The sequence below is a fragment of the Aythya fuligula genome, chromosome 13, assembly GCF_009819795.1.
Source record: "Aythya fuligula isolate bAytFul2 chromosome 13, bAytFul2.pri, whole genome shotgun sequence".
Classification (NCBI taxonomy): domain Eukaryota; kingdom Metazoa; phylum Chordata; class Aves; order Anseriformes; family Anatidae; genus Aythya; species Aythya fuligula.
This window is the reverse complement of record NC_045571.1, coordinates 8,799,000-8,821,787: the sequence shown is the minus strand read 5'-3', so window position 1 is coordinate 8,821,787 and position 22,788 is coordinate 8,799,000. Positions and strand designations below refer to the sequence as shown.

The following is a 22,788-nucleotide window of genomic DNA, read 5'->3' as shown; positions in this document are numbered from 1 at the left end:
GAACATAAAACAGTTCTGGTGTTAACTCCTAAGGACCACAGGAATGTAAATTGAGAGAGCTGTATTTATAAAATAAAAATAGGTGCTGGTCTGAAGTTGTCTGTTAGAGCAGAAATGAATTTTAAATTACATGTGCCTGAGGCTTTACCTTACTTGCCGTGGGCAAGGCAGATCCTCAAGCCGTGGCACTGTATGCACAACCATGCTACTAACAAAACACCACTTTGGGAATAACTGAATCTATACATTTTGTAAAGCTTTTCCTTCTGCCGAAAAAATATTATCAGATGATTTTTCTTGCTATCCTTCCTGCATTTTTACTCGTCATGCTCAAGTTAATGCAGAGTTAAACAGAAGGCTGAACTTCCACTCTGGCTGAAAGCGGTGCTCTGCTAATGCCATCTATGAATCTGAAGCTATGAGCCAGATTAATGGAAATGAGATGTTCCACTTTTCCACCAGCCCTAAAAGTGATTCCCTGCCTGGCGGGGTGAGTGCAGAGGAGACTTGCTTTCTGCTAGTGTAATTATAAAATCCAACCAGACCGGCAGCACTTGAAAATATCAGCTTCCAGAATCAGCAGAATCAAAATATCAGCCCAATCTTGCACATCCTACTTCTTATTTTTCTTGGAGCTCTTTAGTTAAGCTTGTATTTTTTTAAAGGAGGATTAAAAAGAAGTTTTCTTATGCTGCTTATATATATATATATATATATTTAATTAGTAATCATATGTGGAAGCATGTAAGCAGGAAAACAAACAAAAAACAATAATTATTTCTTTTGCTTACATGCTTTGCAGTGCCTGGTTAGCAGTATCCCTGCTTAAGCAGAAAGATGCTGCAGCATAGAGCTGTTGCCTTGAGTGGGTAAGGGCAAGTTCAGTCCTTTCTTGTGTTGCTTTTGCCTCTGCTTCTTAGGAATATTGAATGTCTTTTGGCAATGGTAATATCAAATGATGAAACTAACACTGGAGAGTATAACATTTACAAAAATTCAGTAAAATAAAGAGCTCTAGAGATTTGATTCATAAGTCCTGAAAGCAAGCATTAAAAAAAAAAAAAAAAAAAAAAAAGCCCACATCCATGAATGTATGTTGAGCAGAAATGAAACATTTAGATTTTGCCTCTCTTTTTCTATTTGTGCCTTTAGGGGGCTGTAGTAGAGATGGAATACATAATGTATTGACAGGAGATATATATTCCACTTGTGAGTAAGGCTCTGAATCCTCTTGGCTTCACTGTTTCTGAATCATCATGTCTTTCCTCAGTGGAGAGATAAATATGGTATTCACTTCAACCCATTTAGCCCATTATTCATTTATATAAAGCAGGACCAATTAAGACATTCTTTTGTGTATTTGCACATTCTACATATGGAGCAAAAGGGAGTTAAAAATATCTGTTGCAGCAAGTGTGACAGGATGCTCTGTGAATACTGAGTACGTTACTCCTGCAACTCCTCCGAGCAGTAAACTGACATTGTGCAACTGCTGAAACACACAACTAGACACGTGTGGGGTTTTTCTGGTGTGTGAGATTCAGAGTTGCCTACACGCTTACTCTTTCCATTTTCACAACTGCCTGCTACCGAGTAGACAGCGTACAGGCACAGCTCCTCACACGTGTGGAGAGGGAAAAGGGACCAAATAGTTTGAGGCAGTTGTCCTTATTCCAAGGGATATCCGTATTAGGTAGCACTGGTGTATGAGAATGAATTATTTTATTGGAATTGCTTCTTTCTTTTGGAACATGTGTTTTAACTTTTTCCTGGTCTCTGAGAGTTTGAGAAGAGAATGAAGTTAAAATAAATAATAATAATAAAAAAGAAATTCCTGCTATAGCAGACTTAAGGAAAAAAGCCAAAATATACATTTTCAATTCCAACAACATTTCAGAGTGGTATAAGTCTCTGTTGGCTTAAGTGTTTCTTGGCACAAAATGCTGATTATATATGTCTCAAGGAGACAATCAGCATGTTCATACAAAAGTCTCAATCCCTAAAACACAATAACATGTGGTTGCCACTAAAGATTTGCTGTCGAAATAGATAAGGAAAGTTCTTCTGGATTACGATATGGGGCTTTACATTGAAAAGCTTTGTTTTGCATTAAAAGGTAGTTTGTGGCATTGTGAAGTGATGAAATGGTATGCGGCATAATACGGTTTGAATGGAAAAGAAATACAGTAAGACATAAACTGGTTTGATGGTATTTTTCCCAGCAACGCAGTAATGTTTAACTCCTGCATTGCTGCCTGAAACAAGTCAGTCCAGCCTTTACTGGGGAAGATTTGGAGGCATGCAGAGCTTTTGCCCAAGGCATCACGTGCTGGCCCCGTGGCTCAGGTGCAGATGGGCAGCTGCTGCTTCTGCAGAAGGGGCTGTCATGAGGGAGCCAGCAAAATGCCCCAGTGTTTTTCAGTGGCTCAGAACAAACATGAATAAATTTACTGTCTACCAGTGATGGTTTCAGGTGCATCACTTTTTCTTCTGTGTCTGTTAGGCCGTGTTTTGTATTTTCCACTGAAGATCCTTTCCAAACCTCTCCATATCATAGCTGCAAACTCCAGCATCTTTCTGCGCACAAGGACGTGAATTTCACTGGGATATGTGCTGGAAGCTTCTGGTTGTGCAGCCTGGTGCTGTTCCTGTGACACGTTTTGGCCCCAGAAAAGGCCATTTTTGAGCAGGTCCAGCTCACTCAGCAGCGCATCATGCGGGGCTGCGGAGGGGAAAGGCTGGAGGAGGCTTTGCTTTTCATCTCTTCTGGCAGTGCCTGTGCCAAACCTCCTGTCCCACTCTGCTGTAGCATATTGTCAAGAAAGACTTCCCATTTAAAGGCTGCAAATGACAGTGAATGCACTGGTTTTCTAGTTAAGTTGTTAAAATAGTTATTATTTGGTCATTGAAAACTGATGCTGCATAAACCAGTTTGAATTTGGCATCAGCTTCCAAGCACTGGATCTTGTTACGCCTTTTTGTGCTAGATTAAATACCCATCTGCTCTCAGAAATCTCTTCCCTGGGTAAGTATTCATAGTCTGTGATCAGGTTGCCTCTTAACCTTCTCCTTTATGAACTCAATAGACTGAGCTGTAGTCTCTCCTTGTAAGGCAAGTTTTTCCAGGCTCTCTAATCGCTCTTGTAGCTCTTTTCTGAATCCCTTCCAAGTGTTAGTGGAGGTAGGGAATAAACCAGCTAGGCAGGGGAGGCCTACTTTTGTTTGGCTGAGCAGTTCAGTATCAGGAATCATTCACTCCCATTGAGAATGCTGAGAGGTACATCACAGCGAAGGAAAACAAACCAGCCTGTTTCATCTAGCAGATGTAGGGGAATTCATGCCTTTGTCAAGCACCACTTCTCTCAGAAGACTTGTCTATTCAGTCATTAGCAGAAAATCAGATTAAACATAGAGATTTTTCTCCTCCCTCTCCCTCTGTCACATATTTATTTCTGAACACATCCCATTGTTGACCTGTTGTGTCAGCTCTCACTACCTCTGGCCATAAACAGTGTCTGGGTAAGGTTTCTCTGTGTCCTTTGTTTAATACCAAAATAAACATTACAGTGAGCAGGAGTGGTTCCCAACAGAAGCACCTTGATGACTGCATGATTTTACCTATCTTAAGGAAAATTTTAAAATAAAATATATTAGAGTGTTTTATTTTAAATATATGTAATGCATCCAGTTTTGCTAATCTCCTGCTTCTTACCAGCTCTTCATTGCAAAGCATCGGTATGCACAGCTGAGCTGACCTATTATTGTGGCCTTTCTGGCCCACTTCAGGGCACAAGGCAGTCATAGTTTATTATTTGATACAACTGTAAAACAGTGAGTTGTAAGTCTGTCTCCCTATTTGTCTCATTTCCTAAATAACAAAATACCTATGCAGATGTGACTATATCCTTATGCCATACAGTTAAATGACTTATTGTCCTGAGGTTTGTTTGGTATAAATAACAAACGTGAGTGATCAAAGTTCTTAGTAAGGTCTTCATATTGATTGTATTGCCAGTGGTTTGTTTGTGCTGAGCATTTGGGACTTGATAGAAATACTTTGTTTATACGTTCTGCTTTAATACTACTCACGTTTAGATGTAATGCATTGTTAGGATGAAGCTTGAATTATTGAAGAATCACAACAACTAATCCTTGATAAAATCGGAATGCTTTAAAAACTTTAAGTGAATCCTGTGTCCTTCAGGTTATATGACCTGAAAATAAAAGTATGCAATAGGATTTAATAAAACATAGGCTACCCTTTGTGAGAGCTCTCTCAAGGCTTTTCAAGGAGTAAATGGTTACCATTACCAGAGGTAATGTACTTCATTTGCTTTCCTAAGAAGCTACTTTGATATTAAGAGAAACTCCTGTGCTAGGATTGGGATTTAAACTCCTGTAGGGTGTTTCCTCTTGTGCCCTTACAGACCACCAGCTTGTTTGGTTCTGAGTTCAACCGTATTACGGAGCATCAAACTGAGTGTAATAATTTCAGTGTTTTTATTTATTTATTTATTTATTTTTAATTTTAATTTGTCCAGCCCCAGTAACAATTTTGAGATGTGTTGTGACTATAAAGTAGGTGATGATGCCTCTGTTCAGTTTCCCATAAAAAAAAAAAAAAAAAATCCTACATATATTAATAACTTTTTTCTCTAACCAGTTCTGCATTTTAAGTGCAAATTTTTTTATTACAAATATGAAACCATACACGGTTTCTTTATTGTAGCACAGCTGTACTTGGCTCCCTAGAGTACTTCTCTGAACAGAGTTTCCCAAGGGAATAGCAGTGCATGAGTGCTTTGAGGGTGAAGAGGTTTTTTTTCTTAATATGTTTCTTAATAACAATTTAGTGGAAATATCTATGTAAAGAAGGTGCCGTTAGTTTTATATATATACACACACACATATGCATACATGTGTCTGTGTATGTTTAAAAACATTTGTGTGTTGCATTGCCTGTTTGGATGCAATTTTGATAACTGCAGCCTATCTGTTTGCAAAGTAAAGCCGTTGTTTGTATGCACCAAGGCCACATTTAGTGTTCCCTGAGGTCAACAGAGAGCTTCCAGTTCTTTTTGAAGGGATTTAGTTGTGGTGCGTGAAGGGGGAAAGGTGCTCCACAAGACTGTTGAGCTGTGCTTAGGATAGAAGGAATAGAAACTGTGCTGGCTTGAAGTACTTCCCTTTAGGCGCCTGAGAGAGCTGATGACCCAGTGGAACTAGAAACAAATATATTCTCGCTGTTTCTGCAGCTTCAATTTCCATGTTGTATGATAAAATTATAGCCCATTACACTCATTGCTTCATTTGTGAGCCACTTTTCCTCTCCTTGCTTTAAAATGCTGCGACAGTTTCAAACAAAAGGTACCTATTTGCCTCCTGGGTTTCTCAAGCACTTAGATGTACCATTTTTACATGATATGTTTCTTTTAAATTTCCCCCACTGGTAGCTCAGGTGGTGTAAGCTGGGGGCATTTAAGAAACTGGTGCAGTGCAGACACATCTACACATACATACCTGCTCTGAAATCTTGCTCAGTTTAACAAAACAAAACAAAACAAAACAAAAACAAAAGAAAACAGCGAAGACATCCTCTTTGATGTTTGACACCAGAGCCTTGTGTTGACTACTGAAGTTATGAGTGCTTAGTGTAAACATCACCCCTTTTCCCCTTGCTTTTGGCACTAAGAAATGCCATCGTTGTGCTAATGTATGGGTTTCTTCTCTTTAGTGTAGCAGACAACTTCCATTTCGAGGCAGGAATATGGCAGCTTTTTGTTAGAGAGGTACAGTGGTTTCATTTATTTGTAAGTATAAAACAGCCTGGAGTTTCAGCAGGTACCGTTCCTCCTCGGGTTTGTTTAACTGGACTTGTTGTACGCACAGAACTAGCAGGTAAATGTGTTAAGTATTCGTGTTGGACACTGGTTTCCGAAGTAAAAACAAAAACAGTTCGACAGCAGTCTATCAGGGACAAGAGAGAGATAAGAAATTTTCCCTCTAGTTGATGAGTGAGGCATTATATCCTGACCTGCCTATTTTAGGTGCTTATCAGTTACTTAGCTGACAATAGGTATGCTGTAGTATTTCACATTATACGCTACTGCACCAATAATAACAGTCTTTCTATTTCTCACAAATTATGATTATTACCCAACTTCTGATGACTGTTCTGTTTGCCTGGTCTTTTCCCTGGAAAGCTCTTTTTGCTGTCATAGGTCTCTGCATGCTTCCCCACAATCCTGCTGCTCTCCAATGGGGTTCTGTCAGCGTGCGCTGGATTAGCAGGATAATTTGCTTTCCTGGCATGTTTTGCTCGTCCACAGGGACAGGCTGCTCAAAAGAAAAGAGACCTAACCTGGTGCATCAAGATGCAGAAACTAGTAACTATCATTAGTTCTGAGTTCGAACCTCCAGGCGCTGAACTGCACGGTCTTCAGGAATAGTAAGATTGATGTGTCTGTTGCTAGTTTAACATGCCAGCCTAGCCTGCTTCCAAACTGAGTTGTAGCGTTATTATCCGCCAGTGACAGATATGCGCAGCGATGGTGATCTTTGCCCTGTATAAAATAAGTCAAAGGAACAAAGCAAAACTTCAAAGAACTTGAGTGTGCCCAACACTTGCAAGCTTATGAGAACAATATTCTGTTAGCATCGATACTGCAGAGATTTAATCGTTTCATCTGTACCTTAGCATGTTCTTGTAATTACAAATCAGACCATCTTTAATTTTAGGGCTAGAATTTTCTTCTCCTTTTTATTTCTTAGAAACCAATACTATATTTTGATTTTTTTTTTTTAAACTATTTTGCGTATCGCATACCGGATTTATCACGGAAATATGTGTTGTGTATGTAATTAGTAAAGGGTATATAGTCATTTTTTTCCATTTGTTTGTTTGGGCTTTTTTTTTTTTTGGTTCAGAAAGAAAAAGTCATTTGAGCCAGCTGCAGTAAAAATTTCCTGATTCAGACTAATGATCAGGAGAGTGATCACAAATTCCAGAATTTTCTGATGTAGGGAGCCAGGAAACAGCAATAAACCCCAGAACAAATGCATCCTATAATGTACTTTGTTCATTTATTTCATACCATAAGGATAGTTTTGTTTTAATTATTTATGATAATAAACTTCTGAGTGAAGGCATTCTGCTATATTTTGTAACGATAACGAAACTTGAGTGATGCAGGGCCTCTCCCCAGCATCCTGATATTAAACGTGTCTTGCAAACAAAATAAGGAGTTGGTCATATGCTCTTTTAGGGTTTTGAGTTTTTTTTTTTTTTTTTGCTATTTAAGTAGGGGCTGAAAGCTTGTTTTCTGCTTCCCTCCCGTTGCTCCCTTCCCCTCCAGATAAAACAGGGCCCTAATGCTGTTTCATGCATCAGAAATTCACACTGTTAAAAAGAAGCTCTTAATTAAGGCACAGGATCCTGCACTTCTTAATGTATGAGAGCTCACAGAAAGCATCTTGAAGACCTTTGCAAACATCCTCTGTAAGCGTGTATAGGGAGCATCAAAAATTTTGCCCACTGGCTGCCTTTATTGTTGTACCAAGTGGGGAAAAAAAAAAGAGGAGGAGTCGAAAATACAATTAAAAAGGCCTTTACAAGTCACCTGTGAAGTCTTTATGTGCAGATTATGGCATAGGCAACTCAGCTTCTACAGTTCATTTCTAGTGGCATGATTTTTTCTTCCCCTCTCACTAGTGATCTATTTAAGCAAAAGCTATTGAAGCAAAAGGCATTTCCTAGGGAATTAATGATCGGATGGGAGGAGTTGATAACCCATAGTAGAAGTGAGGGCCATTTATCCCAGCCCATCATTAGTCTTCAGAAAATGCCCTGTACAAAGGTCACTGATTTACTGATATATATATATATTTAAAGTAAAAAAGGATAAAGAACAGTAACATTTGGTGCTTGCATTTTTAATGGTGCTCAGATACTGTGCTTATATTTAATTTGTTTGAACTTGGTGGATTGATAAGACGATATTCTGGACAATGCTTAACAACTTGATAAATATTAATGTATGGAGCATTTATCAAGAATTAAAGCCTTTCTACTAGCCAGTTAGAGTACTTTAATATTAGTTAGTATTCATTTGATAATTATTAGCCTCCTGAGTGCTAAAATTGAAGTCTTTTCTGGTGGTGGCTGTAGTGGTAGGAGGTAAGGGGACTAAACCAGGGCAGTGGGAAGTGGCTCCGCTCCCACTGCTGCCACTAATTCATCTTGTGTCCGTGAGTAAGTCATTTATCTCCTCGTGCCTCAGTTTCTCAATTTGTAATGCACATTGATAATGGCAATTACCCACTTAACTAGTATTTGCGCATTGTTCTGAAATAATTAATAGCTGTCAGGAGATCCTTTGTTCCCTGTCATTGTTATCAAATTTGTAAATATTAGCAATGGGGAAAGTGATTTATCCAGTGCACTACAGGTTTTCATTACTCAGTGAGGTGGGCAGTCCTATCTTGCCTTTCCTGAGGATTTCTTTATGTATTATGAGACGTGGTCCCATAAAATGGTAAATCTTCTATATCTAATCTGGCAACAAAACCTATTTAGACTAATATTCTGATGTGATTGTGCTGCAATACAGTGAATTTTTAAATCCAGTGAATTTTTAGAGCAGGCAAATTACATTTTATTGAAGAAAATACTCGGGATCTGCGCAGAACCGAGGAATGTAGTTGGTAGGGTTCCCTCAGGTGGGCTCACCCCTGGCGAGCTGAGCGGGCAGAGGCGCGATAGCTCGGCAAGCACGGGCAGAGGGCAGGCAGCAAATCACCAGCAGTCAGGAGGGAAGAATCCAAGGAGCCATGTAAGCAGCAGCTTTTGTATTTATAAAATATACTTCTCCTGATGTTAATTTGGTACAATACGCGTTAAAAGAACATAAAACTGTAGCTCTGTCTTTTGACTGCTGCTTAATGTGTTTCGTACCTGGCCCGTGAATGTGAGGAGATGCACATGGCCACGACCAGATGACCTCCTTGGAGCTGAAATCACGAATTAAATGGTTTAAGTCATCAAAATCAGTGCAGGTAGACATGGCTTTACATGTGGAGTCATGGGCCTCGTGAATGGTGTGCGGGCTGCTGTGGAGGCTGTTAGCGCGTGGTACTTTGTGTCAGCTTTATTTTGGTTTGCTCCTGCCGTCAGCTCTGGTAGGGCGTGCTGTGAGGGGCACGTCTGGCCTTGGGAGGCCGCAGAAGGCCAGGCCAGGTCTGTCAGGGCCCTTGGTTTTCTCTCTTAGGCTTGTCTGAGCCATAGGTGGGTGTTACGTGGCCATAAAATCAGCTCTGCAGGATTGTTTGCTTGAACAGATGTTACATTGGTTTTAGAGCTGTAATTATTCTTTATTTATGTCTAGTTGCTTGAAACTGACATTTAAAGAATGACAGGTTCTGTGGGTAATACTGAAATGTGGTGGTTTTTCTCCTTTTTTTTTTTTTGAATTACATACAGTATGTTAAGTTAATGTGAGGAGAATAATCCGTGTTCTAAAACTCAGAGATTCCTTCCTAGACCGACAGTAATATACACATTTTTTAGGCTTTCAGTGTAGCAATGCAAGACTTTCAAGTGGAAAATTGTTAATTTACTATAATGAATTGAAACGTGAAAAAACAAATATTTAGTTAATTGCCTCATAAATCTGTCTGTTACTATCAGTGGAATTAAATTGATAAACAGTTCTTTAAAATTAATTTCCACATGGCAATGTGCAGATTTTATTTTATTCAAACCCCATTAGGTATTTGTATGAAAGAAAACATGAATTTATATTTCTGTCACATTAAAGAGCGTGTGTGACAAAACACACATTTCCTACCATGGATACTGAGGCTTTAATACATTTGGTATAATGAGCAGTGCTAGATGCTAGTTATTTGCAATGCAATACCAGCTGAAAAGTGAAGGTGCATCACACTTTTATGATTGTATCATGTCACTTTACTGTCAATACACTTTAACTCATCAGCCGTTTGCTTTTGGGGTCAGGAGAGCATGGATGTGATGCCTGAAAGTCACGTAATATTTGGGGCTGAGAGGTGAGGAGAAAGGGACGCTCTTCCGATGGCCCTGTTGAGCTTATTTCTGGTGCCTGTACAGGTGGGGGCTCCCAGTGAGAGGAGGAGGAGGAGGTCCATGATTCACATTCCTGGGCCCCAGTTGCCTCTGCAGGCCCAGCTTTTCCAGATTCAAGCCTGCTGCAGTAGCACTTGTGGGTACTTGGTATAAAAGGAAGCTGGCAAGCTGAGTGCTGTTGTACTTTAATCACCTAATGTCATTATGCCCTGTGCAGTATCAGTTTTTCAAAGTAAGTGGGGCACTACACGAAATTAAATCATTTGATACGCTCCCTCCTTGCAGCAAATGTAATAAGAACATCCTTGCCTACCTCTCCCAGTGACATTCAGCAGGAGAAAACCTGTCTCACTGCGTATGACCCAATGTTCTGGAAACGCACATAAAGATAATTCCTTCTTGCTGGATGGTGTTGTTAGTTATACTTAAAATTCAACTCGATGGTTGTCATCTCGGAATTTAGTGGTGGATGAATGGTTGCAAGTTACAGCTGGTCTCATGGTGAAGTTTGATGTCTGGGAGTCAGGACGCCTCAGTTTAATTCCCACAGCTGTCTCTTGCTTCTTGAATGACCTTAGTCAACTCACTTGAACTTTCATTCCCTCAGTTGTTTTGCTTGAAATCAGTAGCTACTCCTTCCCACAGGCATAGTCTGGCATGACCTGTGCTGATTTGTAAAGAGCTTTGAGATCCCCCAAAGAAGCCAGCTAGAGGGACAAAATATTATGGTAACGATGGCCTTTAAGACTTCAGAGGAAGGAGGCTGCAAACACATTTTCATTTAGCTTTAATAATACTTTAATAATCAAAAGAAGAAATGTAATGTTTAATATTTAAACAAAATCGCATTCACTTTCTTCTCATGTTAAGTGAGTATTAAAGCAGGATGGAAGCTAGTTTACATATTTTTACACTAGACTTTTTTATTATTAAATACTGAAATGTGCTGGAGCTGGCCAACCTCCAATGGATATGACTCACTAACATTGCATTTTAATATTTGCAAGTTACACAGTATGTTTCTATTAGACAAATGGTTGATGGTAAGGAATTCAAAGAGGACGCACTTTTATTAAATAACATGTTGTCTTCATGTAATGAAAATAAATAGCATTATTTATTTGCTGATTGACAGCAGCAGGGACAAAAGTACTTATAAAGGGTTTGTAGTGTAAATAACTGCTATTCAGGATGCAGTAATCCATGTGTCTGGTCTTGAAAATGCAAGATATAGTTAGTGTCGTGGAATACGCGTCTGAGATTCTCTGCAGACTGAAGAGAACCAGAGCTTCCTGTCCACCTGCTTGTAATAAATGTAGATGCCCCAAAATACAAATGTGAATTCCCTTCTCACATATCTGATAAAATGCAAACATTGTTAAATCAATCAGGTTTTTGGACCTGTATGAATGGTGAACTTAGTTTGAGATAAAGTGATAATTTTCGCATGAGCTGTGAAACTCCTTGCAACAGGATATTCTGTTTGAAAGCATTAAGGATGTTAACACATAGATATCAGATCCTTTGTACATAACATTTAGCTATGGGTGTCAAAAATTTCTCAAGGCAGAGGTGATATTTTGCTGGAATGCTCTGCTCTGTTCCTAGGTGGTTTGCTAGGCGTTGCTGTTGGCCATTGTAAGAGGCAGAATGGGTTAGAGCTTTGGTCTTACTTTCTTCTGGGAATTTGGCCCTAAATGGCCGTGTTTTCTTTGTAGTGGCATTCCTGTCATTCATGAAATCATTTATACATGTAAATAATACATGTGAAATTTCAAGTACGTAATTGGGGAAACAGTTTCTGTTTGGCTCTCGAAATTACAGTACTTGGATTATTATTTGTATCACATCAACCTTAAAAAAAAATCATATTTCAGACATGAGGTTGTAGATTTGGTCAGTTTAAATACAATTATGTTATGATTTTGCTCTACCTGAAGAAGAGAAATTATTTTACATTTTTTTAAGTGATCATTTTTAGCTTTCAAATCCAAGGGCAAATTTCAAACATGTGTTTTTAAACTTTTGGCAGTGGATAAAGAATTTCTGTTAGCATGTGGAATATAGCTAGTTTGTACAAAAATGTTGCTGTTGCTTAGAACTGGCAGTGTTAAAAGACCTGGCTTCTTTGTCATTATTAAAAGGCTAGGTCCCATCCAGCCGTCATTGAAATCACTGGGAAAATTGCCAGTAGCATCAGCTGAAGTTGAACTGTGCCCTTAGAGAGGATGTAAACCTCAGCACTGCTGGCGAACTTTGTGCTGCTTTGGTTAAATTATTTAGTCATACTTTATACTTGGTTTATTAATGAGAAATAAACATTGTGTGCTAAGACATGAGCGGTATTTGTTATAGATTATCTTCCTCACTAGAAGCCAAAGATACTGGTAATCCATTGATCTGCTGACTCTGTGTCTATTCAGGAAAAAAATATCTACAAAATATTATACTTTCTGAAGCTGTGTATAACAGGCACCTTATTGCTGTGAGGCATTTTAAGGTCTAGTGGAAGAAGGCTTGAAGTTTGGGATTTGAATATTCAAGGTTCTTTCCAAGCTGATGACCAGTAAGTCTCGGGAAGCCACAAATTCATTGTGTCTCCTGCGTTTTGCTAGTGCCTGAGATGGGCAATATATTGATGACGGCACTGAAATGCATGTTTACTTGAATTTGAAATGAGAGCACCTTGAATTTATTTGACCATCTCTTCCTTTCCAGTAGATAATACTACAACAAATGGAGGCAATTATATGGGGTTTCAACTGAGAGAAGAATAATTTATTAGAAAATAATTTCTCTAGCCAGAGTCCTAAATAACAATAAATTAAATTATATTAGGCTTACAGTACTACTTGCCTGTGTATTGGGGTCTCTGAATCAGTCTGTATGTATGCACTATAAACAAAGGCCTGCGTGCACTTCTCCTTCAATCTAAAATTGATGAATGAAATAGTCATCCTCCTGAATTTTTAATTTTCCTGTGGTGGTATTCTTCAGCACACGTTAAGTTTTAAGAACATGTGGTTAAAGAGCTGCACAGCATGTGAAAATGCTCAAGGGAGCAGAGGTGCCTGTTAGTAAATGAGTGCATTTATTAGAGCTGTAGGAGTAGCACGGAAGCACTTCTGTGATAAAATACTCAAGCATTTGAGTCTGCTGATTCATCTGTCTCCAAAAGGATGTGTTAATCAATGATTGTTTTGTAACATTTTTAAAAGGTTAGATTTATTTCTGCTGGCTGTCTACTGCATATCATTGCCAACATTTCAGGAAAATACTTGGAAAATATAAGGACTCAATTTGTAAGGATACATCCTACAGGTACCTAGAAAAGTTTTAAGTAGCAATATTAAAGAAAAATTTTAGTTATAAAATGGAGGTAAAGACAAAAGTAGCGTTCCAAATGGTTTTCAGTGCAGATATAAGGGGTGCAGCCTGTATACATTAAGTGATAATCAACCACACAATATGGACTTTCTATTTCCATATATTAAAATGTATTTTGTTCTTTGAAAATGGTGCATGTATAACCAGAAGAAACTTAGTAGCACATTTTTAATTAACAATTTGAGGTATCCAACCAAAGGAAAAACAGACAGTAAACGGCTTTGTTAAAAGATCTTTAATTGCATCAAATTATTGTTATTCCTTTGGTGTAATACATGTACTCCATGTAATAGTACCGTGCCACATTTACTGTTGATGTGTATAAAGAATAACGCACAGCATGCAACTAAACAAATCTGTTTTTATCAGTAACAGATTAATACGTAGAACAATGTAGAAGCATGGTGGAAGCTATGAAGCTGTTAGGAGATGTGCTTTGAAATGTTTTTGAATTACAGCATATACTTTGGCAAATGCCTAATGGCTTCATTGCCATCAGTGAATTTTGAAGAAACTTCAAATACCAGAAGCAATCAACAGAACCTTAAAAAAAGGGGAGTGTGGGGGGAGGTGTAAAAATGACTGCCATATTCTGTTAAACTCTTGAGTGCAATGAAGTGAAATTCAGAATTCAGGTGGAACCTCCTTCCCTGTCCAACCCCCCTACTACAAGCTATCAGAGTCCCCTTACAGTCACAGGACATTACCCATCTAATAGAGCTTCCTGATACAGGTCCAGTGTCCTGAATATAATTCATTTGGTGCCAAAAATAGTCATAAATCTCACCTTTATGTGAGTTTGCTATAGGTTGTTAGCAGTTTAGAGTAAACCATGACTAACATAGTGGATTCAAGGTGTTTTTTGCTAAGCTGGTAAGAATACCTTAGTGTTCATTCATTTATTAAACAACAAACAAGCTAACAACAGAAAAAACAATAAAAAATACAAAAAAAAATTATATATATATATATATACCCTAACTAGATATTTACATATCGGGTATTTACTCTTAGAAATATAGTATGTTGCAAAGCTATTTTATGTGATTGATGTTCTATAATGACTGTTTGTCTTTTAATGTCCTTTTGGAGTTGTGTTTATATTATAGCCATTTTTCTTTTCACATTCCTTTTTCTCTTTTCCTTCAGTTTTGCTTTTGTTTCCCTTAGTACAAATCTGAACTGACAAGAGGACTGTAATAGAACTCCAAAACATACCTTGAACACACATTGTTAACCAAATTACAATCACTGATGTCGTTTACACGTGTAGCCTTTCAAAGCATGAACATGTTCATTTAATTTGCTTTTTAAATATCCCTAACAGTGTCCCCGAGCATTTTAATAAAACAGAAACAGTTAATTATTGCCGAATAAGAATATCCAAACACAGTGGTCTGCAGCTTGCATGTAAATGTATCTGACAGCGCTTCTCTCTCGAAGAGAAAATTGTGTAAATTGCCACTTATTATCATTTTTAATAAATAAGTCTTATCTTGATTCTGTTTCTCTTTTTCTTTCCCACCCCTCTGCAATACTGTTCAACAACCATACTTTCAGTGGGACCATTTCTATTACAGAGTGATTGAGCTCTGATTTACACATCAATTACCCAACTTCATGGAGATTTTCATGCTCCCCTAGCTGACATCAATGAAGCATAACTGCGTAAGCGCTTTATTTCATCCCAGTTTTTGATAACTCAGACTGATAACTAATCATATCGAAAGACAATGTGCTATGATACAGGAAACAATAAATGCTCCCCTTTGAAACCTCATCTGTTCTTTATACGCTTACTATTCAGGAACTTATCTCTGCCATCCATTCCCCCAGAACTGTTCCTTCCAAATTCATGTTAAGGAAAGGTTTGGGGATGCATAATGCCAAAAAGAGGAGAAATTGAGTGACAATAACATTTTCTAGATACTTAGGGGGAAAAATAGCTAAAAAGAATGAAGAATGTGATAAATATAAGCCAAACCCTTAGCCTTCTAGTTTAAATTTCCATAAATTGCCTAGGGGTCTCTTGGGTGTTATTTTGTTCGGAGGCTTTAATCTTCTGTATTCTTTATCTAACGGGCTATGGGAATGGCATTGTTTTTAATGCAAATTGTTAAAAGATTTAGCTCATGTGGATAGATAACCAGTGACCATCTCAAGTGTTTCTTATACAGAACTGTTGAACATCAAAGACAGAATATTCTGTATTTTAAAATAAATCATTTATCTTGAAGTATGATGATAGATATGTTCAGCATTAGATACTTAGAGTAACTATTCATGCAATGAAGAAGAACACAACATTAAAGCAAATGTTAAATAAGAAAGATTGAGAGAAGTGTAAAGCTATTCTATGGTGGCCTGATTGGTCTCTGTTAAGTAGTAAAATTGCCAGGACAAAGATGCAAGAGCAGTGCCACTAAACAGATTAAGAAGAATTTCGCCATTTTACGTGGGTACTGCTCATGACATTTATCGTTAAGTGAAACAAAGCCTTCAGATGGGCAGGGAAGATGTGGTAAGTTAACCATATTTTTGCTTAAAGATCAGGTTTTGAAATTCCCCTCGTTTACTAAATATATGTTAAGAATTGTAATAAAATTTAAGACCTCAGGCAGATTTTTTCATTTGGAATGATGAAATACCACAGAGTATACTGGGAGAATCTGAATACACTCAGAAACCTGTTCTCCTTCCTTTGTACGATCTTGTGGTACTCTGGTTTTACATGAAATCAATGGAGTAATGTTGAGATAAATCTGGACTAATGTAGAGGGGAATTGCTACTGTAATGCGTTTGCTAGAGGTAGACTTTCACCTTGCTGGGCTATCAGGTGACTGCTTTTTGCCTTACATTTTTACTCACATTGAAAAAGAATTGCCCTGGTGTGGAAAAGCAGCCAAGCGCGTATTTTAAGCATGGGAATATTCTCATTGACCTGAGCTAGATTTCTCACATAAATCAAAAATGTTCACGAGTGATTTTTCATCTGGGCTGTTTAATGCCTTGCTCAGGCATATGAATATTTGAGGAAGTCCAGTTTCTGGTTTTACCTCACCAACCTCCAGAGCACTTGTGGCAGAGAACAATTCTGTCCAAGAGTGAGAACTGTGAAGAAATAACCTTGGAAAGGGACTTTGAGTTCTTAAATTTATTCCATTTTATATTCACCGTGTCTTAGTTTAGAAGCTTTTGTTTATTTCTTGTTTCCACAAATGACAAACATTTCAGTTTGAGAGCTTCTTTCATCATTTAGGCTAACCTGATATTTTAAGGCAGAGGGGAGAGCACTATTACAGGAGAATATTTGATTTGATCAGTGTGCATTTTTGTGAATTCAGACATTGCTGCTTTCAATATTTAAAGAAACTACTTCCCTAACTTGTGGATAAATGCTGTTTTTCTCTAACGTTATGCATTTATCCTCCAGCATGTAGTCTGTCACTACTATAAAGCCTCTCTGCTCCAGCTTTTTATTGATTCTTTCCCTATTGCACTTTTGTTGTTTTGTCTGAATCAACAGAGCGGTGTTCTGTTCTCATTCATGATTTTTCTGCAACATTAGATATTTGATCATTCTCTCTTTTTTTTTTTTTTTCTTTTTTCTTTTTTTTTTTTTTTTTTCCCATGTCACAGTGACTATTCCTTCAAACTTGTCTGGTCTGACTTCTTTCTTCTCCTTTCTCCTCTCTGTCAGGCTTGTCTGTCTTTCCTAGTCTTCCACGCTTTGGGAGACTACCTTGTGGCTTTAGTTACTGCATCTTTGAAGACAAACCCCAAATGCCGGGTCTCAGCCTTTAGCTGTTCATCTTACTTCTTTGGCTTTCCTTCTAACTCTTCCCTTAACCTCTAGCTCTTTTGCATTGTCCTTAATGTTTTTTTTTTTTGTTTTTGTGTTTTTTTTTTTTTTTTTTTTTTTTTTTTTCGTTTACCTCCAGATCATTTGCACCGCATCTCCTTACTTTCCCTGCAGATGCTTGCACTGTCCTTTCCAGTGCCCAAATTTTTATTCTACTTCCAGATCTCTTTTTGACCGTGCATGTCTGACTTCCATCTCTTATAATCAGATCTGTTTTTAGCTTCCAGTCCAAAACCTATGGCAAAAGACAAGCACTTGCTGCAACCTCCTTCCTCACCAGCCAGCCTCTCCCCCTCTCTGCCTGTCGCCCACGTCCCTGTCACCATCGCGGGCTGAAGGGTGCAGCTCCCTGGGCCTTGCTGGCGCTGTGGGTACACCGGGCTGAGCACCTGGCCTGTCACAGCACATCGGCTCACCGCCCTCCCGGAGGGTGTCTGTTGCTGAGAAAAATGACAAATGAACGTATGCTGGTCTGATTTTAAAGGATTAAGTATGCCTTTATTTGAAATGCATTTGCAGCTCATGTTGATGTTAAAGCAGAGCGATAGTGTTGCTGTTCCCATCCTTTCTGCCATACCCAGCACACAGGTAATTTTTAGAGCAGTAGTCTCGTGTACTTTGTTGCATTCTTATTGCTCACCATTCCCGGTCTTCGCAGATTTATGTACGGGCTTCCCCATTCTAATTCAATTATTAATCTAATAAGTGGTAACAAAACAATAAAGCTCATGTATTTAAACTGTGTTGTTACCTAATAGCTGTATCTAGGGAACTGGCCCTCTCAGATACAATGAGTATCACAGCCTCCAGCTGTTTCCTTCTAAATCTCTTTTTTAAATGTTTACAAAACTGTGTATTTGTGATTTCCTACTCTCCTGGCATTAGAGGAGTCATGAAGTATTTCTCATACTAATGAGACAGCCTGAACTCTGCTGTTCCTCGTGGTATCTGACTACAGTTTCACTGACACCTTCACCACTAATCATATATCCGTATTTCACAGAACATTAGTTAGGCTTTATATTAAACACGAGTCCCAGAGATTGCCTTGTGGCTGCATTAAGAGTTTCTGGAGAACATCCCACTAGGTTCTCAGTGCTCTGCAACCTTGTGATCTAATCAGCATTTCTCTTTGGATCACAAGGAACCTAAAAAAGTTATCCTAATCTGTGTATGATTTTATCATATTTGACTTTCCACAGCCACAATCAGTGCCATGTCAAGCTTTTGCATAGCACAAATGCATTTGCAGAGAAATAAACCAAGCAATTGACCTGACAGGATGAGCAACCACTTGCTTTTGTGTAGTCTTTGTACACTTAGGGCTGTGGGGTAACTGTAGGAGTTGAAAGTTTGAAACAAACCTTCATTTTTTTATTATTTTTTTTTTCCTCAAAAGACAGTTTATGAGAAAGATTTGGATTGATTTAGAGGCAGCAATTCACTTAGGGTTTTGCTTCTGTGGTAATATGGATGCTCAGTTTGATAGTCTGCAAATGTCATTGGGATCTGGGGCATGAGATGCCCCTTTGTGCTCGTCTCTTGGGTGCATGGAGAATCTGTCTTTCAGAAAGATGTGCACTGAGAGATACCTAAGTATGTTGTGTTAGAAAATACTGTGCTTTTTGTGTGTGTGTGTGTGTATGTGTTTTTTAACCTTTCCTGTTAAAATTGTAAATACTGTCTTAGTTTAATATAATGCCTTTTAAAGCGATTGTACCATTTTGAGTTACCACTGCTTTCTCGTTTTTGAATTAGTGGTTTTGTAATGTGTCACAAAACTTGTATGGAGAGTCTTAAAGCCTTTGCTGCTTTTTCTCAGTTAAGACGTGGCATAAGGCCTCCACTTGGTTCCCTAAATACTCTGCATGCTTGAGACCAGAGCCAGCTTGTATTTAAAGTGCTGAAGCCTCACATGAAAGATGAGATCTGTTCTGTGCTGAAGCCTGTGATCCGTGATTCTGTGATCCGTGTTCAGTCTGATCTGAGTGGGTGCAGGATTTCACCTGGAAATACTGGGACTGGGTTGCCGTTGTAAGGCTGTAAAATGCAGCTCTAATTTTCATAAATAATTCTTTCTGAAGTGGCAGTGCCTGGGATGCGCCTGCTCCCATAAGAAAAGATTACTCGTGAAGGCTCTAATACCCTGCTTTCAGTAGATCCACCAGCTTGAGTGACTGCTGCAGGTGAGATTGGGCTCCTCACTTCATGACCTGCTCTTTGTGCAAGAATTGCACCATCTATAGGCGAGGCTGCCAAAGAAGTCACTGGGAAGATCTCCCATGAGATTTTTGTTCCCTTACTCCCATACCTGTGGACTTCAGGCCTGATACGGAGACATGGCAGGAAGAGAGAGTCGTGTCCTCCTCTTTACCTTTTAGTGAGCAGGTACTGTAGTAAAGTGACCAGTGGTTACAACAATTTCACTTTGCTCCCCCTCAGGAAACCCATAAATAGCACTATTAGCTTTTGCAAAAACACCACGAATGATTACAGGAATGTTCTGGAGCTTGGTAGTGGTGAGCTCCATGGATGTGAGGCAGCGATGTCACCACGTCGGGGCGTTATGTGGCATCTTCACAGACTTCTCACCCGTGGAAGGAAAAGGTGGATGGCAATCATTCAGCTCAGCCTGTGGAGGTGGCTTTGCGTTGTTTCTGAGCCATACTCGAGCGTTATGCAATTCAAACCTGAGTGATCTTGAGTTGCTTATACCGGTTATTAATTCATATTTTTGATTTAAGGATTTCACTGCAGCATTTGTCTGGGCTTTTTTCTTTCCCTCCCTGTACAAAAACAAGCGTGTGAGTGTAACGATACAGGGAGTCATCAGGAAACAGACATATGCTTTCCTGTGCTCTCTGCAGGGCTTGCAGGTTCAAACACAACCTGCCTGAATCATAAGAACTTTAATTGAGTAGATAAAGAGGTCCTCATAATTATAAACTGCAGTAGGTATAACAAGAGGCTAAATACATAGCTGTGGTTTTAATTAGCTGGTGCTTCAAATTAGTAATTGTGGTTTCACTCAGAAATCAGTGACTTTATACACTGTTAAAACCTCATCACTGTGCAGTTCATTCCTCATTATATCTCTCGGTGTGAAGCTTTCAATACAACATCATGCTGAGCTAAAAAGGCAAAAGTTGTAGAAATTTGGTTATCTTCCAAGTGCAGTGGAGCTCTATAGAGGTTTAATTCATTCTCACCAGAGACAGGAGAATTAAATGTTCTTTGTTACATATGTAATATGTCCATCTGTATGTATGCATCTGTACATACGGGACGGGCATGGGCGTGTGCATGTGCATGTCCGGAGTCTGTCAGGGAGGTATTGCTTACAGCAGATGACATCGGTGCATGTACTAAACCTGCTATTCAAATTGTCATCTGGAATTTGGTAGCTAATTAACTGACACAAAGTAGAGCCAAAAGCCTCATAACAAATCAAATATGGGTTGAAAGCACAGAAGTGTCCCTTAATGCTTGTCATGTGAGGGGTTGTCAGTGCAAGTTGAAGCATGCATCTCTTCCTTTCCTCTTTTCTTTCCTGCCCTCCCCTCCCCTACAGGGTTTTAATTATATCTTTTCCCTCAGAGGAGCAGGAGGTAGTTTGCAAAGCTAAGAGACCAAAGTACTTCAGTGCTATTCAGGGGAGAAGTGAGTGTGATCTCACAGCTTGTCAGCTAGGTCTGGCAGGTGCACAGAGTAAGCTGACGTACAGATAAGTGCCACTCACCATTGCTGTGCTGAGGCGATAGATCCTTTCCTGTTTGTTTGTTTGGGTGTAGGACTCTCTGCTGCTAGAATCAACTTCCCTAAAGTCTCTTCTTGGAGATGGCTAGAGAAACCCTTTTTAAAACACCCTTAACACTCACAGTGAAGCCTTACATAAATTTTAACGAGTGCATGGGACAAAATTAGGTAGTCAAAATCACACAAGGCTGAACTAGAGCGTAGGGATGGATAGAGACAAGTGTTACACAGTTAGTTGGATTTGAAGACATTGCAGTGCTTCCTTGACTTCACTTTTGCTTTCTTTGCACAAAGACGGTCTCCGTAGGTGTACGTGCACATGTTTATGTATGTGTGTATGTTCATATATTCTGCAGACTGTTCATACGAATGTGTCAAAATTTGTATTATTCTTGTGCATAACATTCCGTTAATTTGAAGAAATACATTCTGTCTGTTTTCATTTTGGAAGTGTACTGAATAGTTTCTATTACCCAATTTCATATAGTATTATGACTCCAAATTTACATTTAGGAAAATCATGTAGTGGCTTTTTCTTTCTTTCTCTCAGAATTATCCTCAGGAGCTACATAGTTGCTAAGGTTTTGCTGTTCTTACTGATAGTAATGATCATGTAACTAAATGATGGGGAAAATAATATACCATCTTTTTGTCTTTCTCTTCCTCAGTCACTATGAGCAAGACCGGAGTGCACTTAAGCGGAAAGAATGGGAGAGAAGAAACCAAGAAGTCCAGCAAGATGAAGATCTCTTTGCTTCAGGTTTTAACCTCTTTGGGGAACCCTATAAGGTAAATGGCTTTGTTATGCTTTACATTTTTAGAATGTCTTTTTACCTGAATGTATTTTGCAACTATAAATAAAACTACTCATCACCTTTGGGAAATGTCACATCTGCATTGGTACTCACACTCTTGAATACACCAAGCTTCCAAATCAACATATTGCAGAAGAGCAAACTGAGTGCTCCACCCAGCATTTCATTGGCAGAATCAGGAATTTTGATTACAGTCCTGTTAAAGTTTTCTTCCTCTATATACACAGTAAAGTCCCACAATAGATGTGCAGCTGATACCTCTACAAGCGGGGTTGTACCTTCAAAAATAACACTTAGTCCTTTTATTTTTAAGAAAAAAATATACCTGAGTAGTTAAAACTGAAGTCCTCTCTATAAATAATGAGTCCATAAGCTTTCTTTTGCAATCATAACTATCCAAAGAAGTCTTCTGGGAGAGTGTCTGAATCCTTGGGGACCATAACAAGAGTGTGAAAGGGACTTATGACAAGTCTTATTCTCTCTAAGGAGCTTTGCTGCCTGAGGTTTTCATCACCGAGGGATGTCCCCCTTTATGATTTCTGCTGCTTTGATTTTCTGTAAGACATTCCCTGAAGAATTCATCAGAATGTAAATTTCCATATCTCTTTCTCCTCCCAATCAGTGACATCCATTGAAAGGCCACCACTTCATCTTTCCATTTCACATTGTTAGCAGCTGTAGGGAGGATGAGGGCTCTTTGAAAATCACCAGAAAAGGAGGAGGAAAGACTGGCATTATTATCAAACGGTGTCTAATAATTATAGGCTGGGAGACTTATTCAGCTAAATAGGGATTGTGCAGTTGGAGAGTTTGTTTGTGTTTTGTTGTTGTTGTTTTTATAAAAATCTAATCAAGGCACTATTTC

The 22,788-nt window shown here is 38.7% G+C and overlaps 1 protein-coding gene across 4 annotated transcripts in view; it reads left to right on the top strand.

Moving 5' to 3' along the window:
• The window catches only part of AFF2 (AF4/FMR2 family member 2), a 334,331-nt gene that overhangs the window by 63,650 nt on the left and 247,893 nt on the right, over positions 1-22,788 (top strand). For all 4 annotated transcript variants that reach the window (XM_032196112.1, XM_032196111.1, XM_032196109.1 and 1 more), the window contains exon 2: positions 21,777-21,897. In XM_032196112.1, coding sequence (XP_032052003.1) covers positions 21,777-21,897 — 121 coding nt within the window. The remainder of the gene's footprint in view (positions 1-21,776; positions 21,898-22,788) is intronic.